A 12,331-nucleotide genomic window follows, 5' to 3' on the forward strand; every position below is an offset into this window, starting at 1 on the left:
TGCCACTCGCGGTTTGCTTGAGTTTGACAAAGGCACTTGCATGTGCCGAAACACGCGTCACTTCTATCCATGAGTGGCGAATAAAAAATTGATAACTACATCATAAGGAGTACCGATTCCTTCTTCCAATTAAGTACCTGGGGCGACACCCGCGGACCGTGCACCCACAACCTACGCAGTGCCGCCCGACATCTATCACAATGTCCTATTCTTGTCCGCAATTGCGGATAAGAATAGGCATATTCTATTAGTGCCGGCGATGTGCCGGATCCGCAAAACACAGTACGGACGTGTGAATGGAGCCTTAGGTTACTTTAAACCTTTACACAAAGGGGCAGGTTTAAGATCGCGACATTGTAGCAAGAAAATGCTTTTTGTGTGTGGAAATTTGCAAGAACAGGGTCTGTAGTGACAGTAAGTCTTTAGAATAAATTTTGTAAATGTGCTCCTCACCAAAACTGCATTTCATGTTGGGTGAAGCAATTTAAAACCACTGGCTGTTTATGTCATGATAAAAGTCTGGGCCGCCCAAAGGCTTCAGGAGTCAGTGGTAAGCCATACAGCCTGCGTTGTAAGCCATACAGATTACAAATTCTTCAGCAGCTGAAACCAGGCGGCAAACCGAAACACAGTGGGCCAGATTTATCATTAGCTCAAGTCAGAATAATGGAGTGAAAAAGTCGCAAAAAAATGTGCAAACGCTAAAACTGCTCTGCACTATGTTCGCCAGATTTCTGAAAGTGGGCGTGTTTTCTTATGTAAATGAATCCCTAGACAGATTTACTATTGGGACTATTTAAAAAGTCGCAAAAAAATGCGCAATTTCACTCCAGTGAGGACCATGCTTATCTTTTGAGACTTTTTAATAGAACATGCAACTTTTTGGTAAAGACGTGCGACTTTTTCGTAAAGATGTGCGACTTTTGTAAAGCTGCTTACTGACGGAAAAACTGCTACCGTCAAACCACATTTATCACAGTCTTAAAGGGCCGATCATAAATCTGACTTGGCTAAAACTGACTTTAGCCATATGTGAAAGTGGAGTGAGCTGTCAGAGTATTGCTAAATCTGGCCCATTGACTTTTGCATTGACTTGCAGGGAGGGCTGATTTCGCTGATCAATTCGCTGACAGGCTGGTGCTCGGCAATGAAGCTACCTGTCACCTCAATGGGAAGGTCAATCGCAACAACGTTACAATCTGGGGCTCAGAAAACTCATGTGCCCGATAAGGGAAGAAGTGAACAATGAGCAGGAAAGAGCGCCTGCCTATGCGCACTCCCGAGGTCAGCTTTTTTCCTATGTGAAGGCACGACCACTGCTGCTGGATTGCAGGGTGGTCGTAAAAATGGATACGAGCAGTGTCAATACATTAGTAAGTGCCTTGTATTAACTTTCCCTACATGATAAATGCCATCTGATGAAGTGAGACAACCCCTTTAAAATCTCCAGGTAGGAGTGGCCAGTGACAGTATCCTCAACCAAAAAGATGTCTGCTCATTGCATGGAACACGTTTACTTTTTGCCCAGTAAGGGCACATAAGTTTTCTGAGACCCATTGTAACGTTGTGGCGATTGACCTTCCCACTGAGGTGACAGGTAGCCTCATTGACAAGCACCAGCCTGTCAGCAAATTCGTCCTCTTCCAATCAGCCATCCCTGCAAGTCACCGCGTTTCGGTCTGTCTTCCGGTTTCAGCTCCTGAAGAATTTGTGATCTGTATGGCTTACAACTCAGACGGCTTGAATCCACAGATAGAGGAAGATCTGCCAAAGGAGCTATGAAAAATGTAAGGTGGAATCTGATTGGCTGCTATGGGCAACTAAGCCAATTTTCCTTTACTGAAGATTTTAATAAGGCTACTTTCACACTGGCGTTTTGGCTTTCCATTTGTGAGATCCGTTTAGGGCTCTCAAGCGGTCCAAAACGGATCAGTTTTGCCCTAATGCATTCTGAATGGATAAGGATCCGCTCAGAATGCATCAGTTTGCCTCCGTTCAGTCTCCATTCCGCTGTGGAGGTGGACACCAAAACGCTCCCTGCAGCATTTTGCTGTCCTCCTGACAAAACTGAGCCAAACGGGTCCGTCCTGGCACACAATGTAAGTCAATGGGAACAGATCCGTTTTCTCTGCCACAATAGAAAACCGATCCGTCTCCCATTGACTTTCAATGGAGTTCATGACGGATCCGCCTTGGCTATGTTACAGATAATACAAACGGATCCGTTAATGAAGGATGCATGCAGTTCATTATCGTAACGGATCCGTTTTTGCAGATTCATGACGGATCCGCCCAAAACGCGAGTGTGAAAGTATCCTTAATCTCCTTTTTTTTTTTTTTACAAAAACTGCATTTTCATTACAATTTTCTTTTATTTTTTTTGAAGCATAAAACACAACCAGATTTTAGATGCTAGCCAACAGGAAATTCTAAACCACCCTAAGGCCTTTTTCACACGGGCATGTCCGGATAAGGTCCGGATAAGGTCCGGATGCGTTGCAGCAAACCCGCGCAAGTAGGTACGCAATTGCAGTCAGTTTTGACTGTGATTGCGTTCCGTTGTACAGTTTTTATCGTGCGGGTGCAATGCGTTTTGCACTCGCGTGATAAAAAACTGAATGTAGTACCCAGACCCGAACTTCTTCACAGAAGTTCAGGTTTGGGTTCAAGGTTGTGTAGATTTTATTATTTCCCCTTATAACATGGTTATAAGAGAAAATAATAGCATTCCTAATACAGAATGCTAAGTAAAATAGGGCTGGAGGGGTTAAAAAAAAATATATATATATATATATAATTTAACTCACCTTAATCCACTTGTTCGCGCAGACGCCATCTCTTCTGTCTTCATCTTTGAGGAATAGGACCTTTGATGACGTCACCATTCTCATCACATGGTCCATCACCATGGTAAAAGATCATGTGACGGACCATGTGATGAGCTTAGTGACGTCATCAAAGGTCCTATTCCTCAAAGAAGAAGACAGAAGAGATGCCGGCTGCGTGAACAAGTGGATTAAGGTGAGTTAAAAATGTATATATATTTCTTTTAACCCCTCCAGCCCTATTGTACTATGCATTCTGTATTCAGAATGCTATTATTTGCCCTTATACCATGTTATAAGGAAAAATAATAAAGATCGGGTCCCCATCCCGATCGTCTCCTAGCAACCGTGCGTGAAAATCGCACCGCATCCGCACTTGCTTGCGATTTTCACGCAGCCCCATTCACTTCTATGGGGCCTGCATTGCGTGAAAAACGCAGAATATAGAACATGCTGCGATTTTCACGCAACGCCACGCATTGCACCCGTGCGGAATACTCGCTCGGGTGAGAGGCCTAAAAACACTTTTTTAAGTTTCCTTGTTTTTTTGCTCCGTTGACTTTTTTTTTTTTGTGATGTTTTTTCAGACTGTTCCCAATAGACTTCTCTATAGAAAAAAAAAATATCTCTGAAAAAAAGCCCACCCCAAAAAAGGCATGAATTTCATGATTTATTTTTTTTAAAACGAGTGTCGCAGCATCCTAAGGTCTCATTTACACAAACCGGACAACAAGAGAACGTGTTCTATCTTTTTTGCAGGGCTGCGGAACGAAAATACAGATGTGGACAGGACACGGAGTGCTGCCCGCATCTTTTGCTGCCATATTGAAATGAATGGGGCCCGCATCTGATCCGCAAAAAATGCAGATTGGATGCGGACCAAAACTACGGCCGTGTACATTAGGCCTAAAAATGCCAATGTGCAGAAAAGTGTCAAAAAATGTGTGAAAGCAGCCTTAGTTAATCATTGACATTAAAATATAGCTTTTATTACTAACTGCTTAAAATAATATGAACTACCTAACCTAATATTAAAACTATCTAATATGGCCTCTGATGTACCGTTTGTTCAATTAGCTGTACTATTGTAGTAGTGGCCTGGTAGCGGCGCGCTTGCTCCAGTTACCACTCGATGATGCTATGTGGAATCTATATCGAACTGTCAGAGGTCTATTGTAGCCTAAAAACTTATACACTGCCCCCCGACATGTTTCGCCATATACATGGCGTCTTCAGGGGCACGGGCAGTCTACGGTAGACTGCCCGTGCCCCTGAAGACGCCATGTATATGGCGAAACATGTCGGGGGGCAGTGTATAAGTTTTTAGGCTACAATAGACCTCTGACAGTTCGATATAGATTCCACATAGCATCATCGAGTGGTAACTGGAGCAAGCGCGCCGCTACCAGGCCACTACTACAATAGTACAGCTAATTGAACAAACGGTACATCAGAGGCCATATTAGATAGTTTTAATATTAGGTTAGGTAGTTCATATTATTTTAAGCAGTTAGTAATAAAAGCTATATTTTAATGTCAATGATTAATTACACATGTCAAGAGTAGGCAATTAGTAGTATTGTACTATATGAAAATAGAATCATTAATGCCTCTACATGTGTATGGTATATCTTTGGAACAAGTAAAGCAGCCTTAGGGCTCATGCACACGAACGTGGTTTGGTTCCGCATCCGACCCATTCACATCGAGTGCGGACCACCCATGGAGTGCTCCATTCCGTGGGGCAATAAAAAAAAATATAGAAAATGTCCTATTCTTGTCCGCAAAACAGGCATTTCTATTATGGGCGGACCACAAAACACGGCGCGGTCGTATGTATGAGCCCTTATGGACACCATCATTCCACAGTTTGTATACCTCAACTGTAAGGTGTGAGATCTTCAGCACAAACGCATAGATTAGGGGATATTTATCAAAACAGGTATAAAAACAAAAATGGCGCTATAATGAACATGAGCCACCATTTTTACAGGAAGATTATGTGGTCACAGCCCGATTGTAGTAATCACGCTCTAGAATACTGAAAATAATTAGCTTAAAGGTAGATTGCCTTTTTAACATGAGCAACAAATCAGTCCCTTCCATCAAAGGTAATCTTGTTGGTAAACTATCTTTTTGAGATGTAATAGCACCAGTGTAGAGTATGTGTCTGCTGTGCTAATGGATGCGGACATCTTCACATAAGGGCTTGTTCACACAACCGTGTGAAGCCTGTGCCGTGGACCGCAAATTGCGGTCCGCAATGCACGGGTACCGACCATGGCCCAGCCGCATGGGGATCGCAGCCCCATTCACTTGAATGGGTCCGCGATCCTCCGCTCCGCAAAAAGATAGAGCATGTTCTATCTTTTTGTGGTGCGGAGGCACGCAACCCCAGAAAGCACTCCGTAGTGTTCCGTGCTTCTGTTCCACATCTCCGGATTTGCGGACCCATTGAAGTGAATGGGTCAGCATCCGTGATGCGGAATGCACACGGAACGGTGCCCGTGTATTGCGGATCCGCAAGTGCGGGCCGCAATACGGCAACGGGCAGCACACGTTCGTGTGAATAAGCCTTAAGTGCATCTCACTCCCATTTACTGCTCCAGGAACCACTGTAGAAAAACATCAAGAAAACATTCATTTATAAAGACTGGCCACTTGCACACGAGGAAAAAAAAGCCGTAAAAAACAGACACTGGCAGTTTTTCATGGCCATTTTTCAACTATTTGTGCATCAATTTTCTGGCCTTCTGTCCATTTTTAATATCCATAAAAAATGGATGGATTTCATTGGCTTTTTTTTTTTTTTTAATCCCAACCCCTGCAGTATACATAATGTCGCCTATAATGGCCCCCAGAAGTAATAATGTCCCCAATAACAGCCCCAGCAGTAAGAATTAGGGATGAGCGAATCGACTTTGCATGAAATATCCGAAGTCGATTCGCATAAAACTTTGTTCTAATACTGTACAGTGCAGGAGCTCCGTACAATATTAGAATGTATTGGCTCCCATGAGCCAAAGTTATTGCTTCGCGAAGTCTCGTGAGACTTCAAGTAATAACTTCATAAATTAATTTATATTGTAAAAAAACATTTCCCGAAAACCAAACTCGAGTTCGGGAAATAATTTTTTACAGTACAAATTAATTTAGTAAGTTATTACGTGAAGTCTCGCAACTTACTAACTTCGGTGCCAATAAATTCTAATACTGTACGGAGCTCCTGCACTGTACAGTATTAGAACAAAGTTTTATGCGAATCGACTTCGGATGTTTCATCCGAAGTCGATTCACTCACCCCTAGTAATAATGTCCCTCAAGGTGGCCCATAATGTCTTCCATAGTGGCCCCCATATTGGCCCATAATGTCCCCCATAGTGGTCCTCAGTTGTAATGTTTTTAGCAGAAAAAAAAAAAAAAGCACTCACTTCATCCACTTGCACATGCAGTCGCTCCTCTCTGGATTGTGAAGGACCTGAGGTAAGCGTGATGACGTCACCGCACGCTCTCAACATGATCGTGTGCTGAAGTCATCAAGCTGAGCGCAGGTCCTTCACAATCAAGATAGGAGCGACTGCCTCTGCATGTGCAAGTGGATGAAGTGAGTGATTTTATTTTTTTCAACCCCTAAAAAAGGGCCGTATTGAACTAACATACCCATTCTTAATGGCCGTTACACGAGTGCACTCCTGTCTAAGTAGCCTTTAAAAACTGTCCCATTGATTTCAATGGAGGCCGTCTGGCCGTGAAAATGACCAAAAACAGGACATGTCCTATTTTTTGATGGCCGCTAAAAAAACTGCCATGTAAATAGACCCATAGACTTCAATGTGCTAAAAATGGCCATGTGATGGCAGTTACTTAAAGGGACACTGACAGGCCAAATCAGCATATATAGTTATATATATGACATTACAGGTCTTATACAGTCTATTAAAAGCATCTAAGTATCCCCCCTGTCCACCTTCTAAATACCGAAATATAAAGTTTTATAACCTGCCTGTCTCGCCACCAATCTGCCCAAGGGGTGGCGTTTCATCTCAAAATGCGCCCAGCCAGCCGCTCCCAACTGCCGTTCTGAAGCCCCGCCCAGCTCATCAATATTCACTTCGCTGGGCGGCGGCTACAACTCTCCCCAGTCACGATCCTGCGCATGGGCAGATTTGACATGAACGATGCCAGGAGGATTGAATTGGCCATGCGCAGGATCTTGAGTCGGGGAGAGTTGTAGCCGCCGCCCAGCGAAGTGAATATTGATGAGCTGGGCGGGGCTTCAGAACGGCAGTTGGGAGCGGCTGGCTGGGCGCATTTTGAGATTAAACGCCGCCCCTTGGGCAGATTGGTGACCGGACAAGCAGGTTATAAAACTTTATATTTCGGTATTTAGAAGGTGGACAGGGGGGATACTTAGATGCTTTTAATAGACTGTATAAGACCTGTAATGTCACATATATAACTATATATGCTGATTTGGCCTGTCAGTGGCCCTTTAAACACATTTTTAACGTTCATGTAGCTTTAGGCGGCTTTCACACGGCCGTTGCGTTTCTGTTCATGCCTCCGCACCGCAAAAAAATAGAACATAATCTATTTTTTTGCGGTGCGGATGGATCACGGATCCATTCAAGTTAAATGGGTCTCGATCCGTCCTGGCCGCCACACAGACGTTGCCCATGCATTGTGGACCGCAAATTAATCTTTCCATTACAATACATTCACGCAACCATTTCCATTTTGTGGTCTGCAAATCACAGATGTGGTCAGTGTGCATCCCTCACTTTATGCGGTCCCCATTGTAAAAATGCTTATTCTTATCCACAAAACGGCACAGATAACATCCATATGCTGCCCACTTTTTTTTTGCAGCCCCGTAGAAATTAATTGGTCCGCATGTGATCTGTAAAAAAAAAAAACGTGCATCAAATGTGGACTGAAAATACTGATTTGTAAATGTAGTCTTATACCTTATGTCTGTGTAGGCTCCACTCCTGGTTTTGGATCACAATCACTGATGGAAACCATTGTATCAAGGGTCCCGTTATGCAAGACTTAAAACAAAGTCCTGTCGACAGGACTTTGTTTTCCATCTTGCATAACGGGACCCAGACAGATCCGTTATGCTTTCCCATGGACTTCTGTTAGAATGGAAAGCAAACGGAATGCCTTTTAAAGGCTTCTGTTTTGCATTCAGTTATAACCCTAACGCTAGTGTGAACCCACCCTGAACTCATACACAGAATGCATCTGTAGTATTCATATAGTGAAATTTCACTGGCTATTAGATGTAGTCTACTGTTCCATAGGCTCAACACAATCCACCTAAAAATAAGACAAAGGTCACGGCTTTTTTTTTTATGCCATTATGACTTTTTTTAAGCAAAAATAAATAAAAAATAACTGCCAGACAATTCCTTTACATGAAATGGATTTAATCTGTACTTAGTGTGTTCACTAGAAGTCTCAAATGTATTCTGTTCTTGTAAATCATGGAATATTGTTCTCTTTGTAGGCAACCATGAAAGGAGATACCCCTGTGAATAGCACACTCAGTGTTGGACAGGCCAGGAAGATGGTTGAGCAGCTCAAGATTGAAGCCTCTATGTGTCGCATAAAAGTATGTAACAGACAGAAGGCTGAGAGGTAGAATCAGCCCCTAATACTAAAACACTTTAAAGAATGCAGTAAAAGGGGTTCTCTGCTTTTGACAATCCTTACTTGAGTGGTCCTTTAACATTAAGTTGATCACATAGTGTCTCCCTGCTGGCCCCTAGCAATCAGTTGCATTTGGGGAAATGGTTATTGCATGTTCCATTGACTGCAGCACCTCCGCAGAGGACGTTAAGCATTAGACAGTGCCCATTCAAATCAGTGTGTTGTGTAAGTAAAGCAGGACACGACACAACACACAGTCCAGACATTTATTATGACCCCCCCCCATGCCACAAACTGGCATAAAAAAGTAGCTAACCCCCAGTTGAATGCCACTTGCACCTAACTTACTTTCTGCACCGCCCTAGCCCATTCTGAAAACAGGGGTTGATGGTAGCGTGGGCAGAGAAATCACCCCTGGCATAAAGTATGCTGGAGTACAATTCAATCTAGGCACACAGACTGCTGGAGGACACGCCTAATTTATGACGAGGCCTGTGCCTTCTCATAAATTAAGTGCATCCTCTGGCAGCACAAGGAATATCAAAGACTGGCGTAAAAAGACGGTGTTTGATAAATGACCCACGATTGTTTCAGCTCGACTCTGGAAAATGAGGATCCTGAACAGAGGATAGAAGACTTTGCAGATTTGTTGAAGATTTTAGTATCAATTAAGCCCTATTCACACGACCGGTCCGCAAATTGCGGAACCGCAAAACACGGAAGCCGCCCGTGTGCCTTCCGCAATTTGCGAAATGGAACAGGCGGCCCATTGTAGAAATGCCTATTCTTGTCCGCAAAACGGAGTGCTGTCCGCATCTTTTGCAGCCCCATTGAAGTGAATGGGTCCGCACCCGAGCCACAAAAACTGCGGCTTGGATGCGGACCAGAACAACGGTCGTGTGCATGAGGCCTTAAACATATGAAATCCGCATCACAGTACAAAGCACGCGCAGAAGAAGAAAAAACATCAACATGGATTTCAGAACAGTCTGTGTATTGTTATATCCACAGCATGCCTATAGGCTGCAGATTGCTTCTGGATTTTTACTCTGGATTTGCACTGAATAAGGTAAAATCTACAGCAAAGCCACATTTAATACATGCAGCCTTAAAGAGGTTTTGTCACTTCACATTATACATTGCTCGTTCTCATGGTTACAACCACCCTGCCATCCATCAACAACGTGGCTGTGCTTACACACTATAGATAAAAACACCAGCCTATGCATGCTCCCACAGCCCTGGCCACAAGAGAGGCCGGAGCTTTTTCCTATAGTGTGCAAGTGTGACCACCACTGATTGATTGCAGGGTGGTCATAACAACGGAAACGAGCAGTGTATAATGTGATGGAAAAATTAATCAAGCCAGCAAAGGCGGCAATATGGAGAATCCCAGTACATTATAAGGCCTTGTATTAACTTGCTCTACATAATAAATGGCATTTGCTGAAGTGAGACAACCCCTTTAAATTCACTGCATGATCCGCATCTTACCATGCATCTAGTCATGTACTAGACAACAGGGAGAGGCTATGTAGCAATCTATACACCCTGCGAAACGGACACCTCGGTTCTCAGTCTCAGGAAATATGTTTGCATTCCCTTAGGCCTCTTTCACACTGGCGAGTTTTCCACGCGGGTGCAATGCGGTAGGTGAACGCATTGCACCCGCACTGAATCCGGACCCATTCACTTCAATGGGGCTGTTCAGATGAGCGGCGATTTTCACGCATCACTTGTGTGTCGCGTGAAAATCGCAGCATGTTCAATATTCAGCGTTTTTCGCGCAACACAGGCCCCATAGAAATGAATGGGGCTCCGTAAAAATCGCAAGCATCCACAAGCAAGTGCGGATTCGGTGCAATTTTCACACATGGTTGCTAGGTGATGATAGGGATGAGCAACCCCGGACCCCATTAAATTAAATTCACTATTATTTTCCCTTATAACATGGTTATAATAGAAAATATTAGCATTCTTAAGACAGAATGCTTACTAAATAAAAAAAATAAAAAGAAAAATTAAAAAAAAATTAACTCACCTTATCCACTTGATCGCGCAGCCAGCATAGTCTTCTTTCAGGACCTTTGATGACGTAATCACGCTCACTGCGTGGTGACGTCAGCGCAGGTCCTGCTGAATGAAGATCTTCTATTACGTCAAAGGTTCTTTTGCAGGTCCTGAAAGAAGAAGACGATGCCGGCTGCGCGATCAAGTGGATAAGGCTACTTTCACACCTGCGTTAGGTGCGGATCCGTCTGGTATCCGTTCAGAACGGATCCGTTTGCATTACCATGAACAAAAAAAAAAAAAATAATATTTTTTTTTTTTTGTTCATGATAATGCAAACAGATCCGTTTTGACTTACACTGAAAGTCAATGGGAGGCGGATCCGTTTTTAATTGCACCATATTGTGTCAGTGAAAATGGATCCGTCTCCATTGACTTACATTGTAAGTCAGGACAGATCAGTTTGGCTCCGCATCGCCAGACGGACATCAAAACGCTGCAAGCTGCGTTTTGGTGTCCGCCTCCAGAACGGAATGGAGACTGATCGGAGGCAAACTGATGCATTCTGAACGGATCCTTATCCATTCAGAATGCATTGGGGCTAAACTGATCCGTTTTGGGCTGCTTGTGAGAGCCCTGAAACGGATCTCACAAGCGGACCCAGAAACGCCAGTGTGAAAGTAGCCTAAGGGCTCTTTCACACTTGCGTTGTCCGGATCCGGTGTGTACTCCATTTGCCGGAATTACACGCCGGATCCGGAAAAACGCAAGTGTACTGAAAGCATTTGAAGACGGTTCCGTCTTCAAAATGCGTTCAGTGTTACTATGGCAGCCAGGACGCTATTAAAGTCCTGGTTGCCATAGTAGTAGTGGGGAGCAGTATACTTACAGTCCGTGCGGCTCCCGGGGCGCTCCAGAATGACGTCAGAGCGCCCCATGCGCATGGATGACGTGATCCATGCGACACGTCATCCATGAGCGTGGGGCGCCCTGACGTCACTCTGGAGCGCCCGGGGAGCCGCACGGACGGTAAGTATACTGCTCCCCCGCTCCCCACTACACTTTACCATGGCTGCCAGGACTTTAGCGTCCTGGTAGCCATGGTAACCATTCAGAAAAAGCTAAATGTCGGATCCGGCAATGCGCCGAAACGACGTTTAGCTTAAGGCCGGATCCGGATTAATGCCTTTCAATGGGCATTAATTCTGGATCCGGCCTTGCGGCAAGTGTTCAGGATTTTTTGCAGGAGCAAAAAGCGCAGCATGCTGCGGTATTTTCTCCGGCCAAAAAACGTTCCGCTCTGCTTCCTTTCCTCTATCCTTCCAATGAAGACAAGGAACAATTCTGAAGTTCTTATTTAACCTATGTAGTCATTAAATCTGATCTTTACCCAGACTTGTAACAAAGCCCTAAAATGTAACTTGCTTTTCCTCTAAAGGTCTCAAAGGCAGCATCAGACCTGATGGCATTCTGTGATGCTCATGCGTGCGAGGATCCACTGATTACACCTGTGCCCACATCTGAAAACCCATTCAGAGAGAAGAAATTCTTCTGTGCCCTTCTCTGATCCATCCTGCTTACGAAGTACTCTCTGGCAATCCCAGCCAGACCACTCTTATGTCTCACGTTTTAATGTTAATGCCCTCCACCTTACGTCTCTCCATCATTTGAGTGGTTTTAATGTTGACCCTCTTCTTCCTCAGCATGAAGAATTACTGTATCCCAATCTAAAGGGGATTTGAGAAACTTTCTTTTGACTGACAGGAAACTGGGGAGCGCACACGCAGTATTTATTTGTAAATTCTACCAACAGTAATTAATAAATATTAGTAAAGAAATGA

General features: G+C 44.0%; 1 protein-coding gene across 2 annotated transcripts in view; it reads left to right on the forward strand.

The window, feature by feature from the left end:
• The window catches only part of GNG3 (G protein subunit gamma 3), a 45,707-nt gene extending 33,617 nt beyond the window's left edge, over nt 1–12,090 (forward strand). For both annotated transcript variants that reach the window (XM_040409027.1, XM_040409026.1), the window contains exons 2-3: nt 8,338–8,442; nt 11,929–12,090. In XM_040409027.1, coding sequence (XP_040264961.1) covers nt 8,344–8,442; nt 11,929–12,057 — 228 coding nt within the window. In that variant the 5' untranslated portion in view covers nt 8,338–8,343 and the 3' untranslated portion in view covers nt 12,058–12,090. The remainder of the gene's footprint in view (nt 1–8,337; nt 8,443–11,928) is intronic.
• Nucleotides 12,091–12,331: the final 241 nt, after the last annotated feature.

This window comes from Bufo bufo, chromosome 10 (genome assembly GCF_905171765.1).
Source record: "Bufo bufo chromosome 10, aBufBuf1.1, whole genome shotgun sequence".
NCBI classification, from domain to species: Eukaryota; Metazoa; Chordata; class Amphibia; order Anura; family Bufonidae; genus Bufo; species Bufo bufo.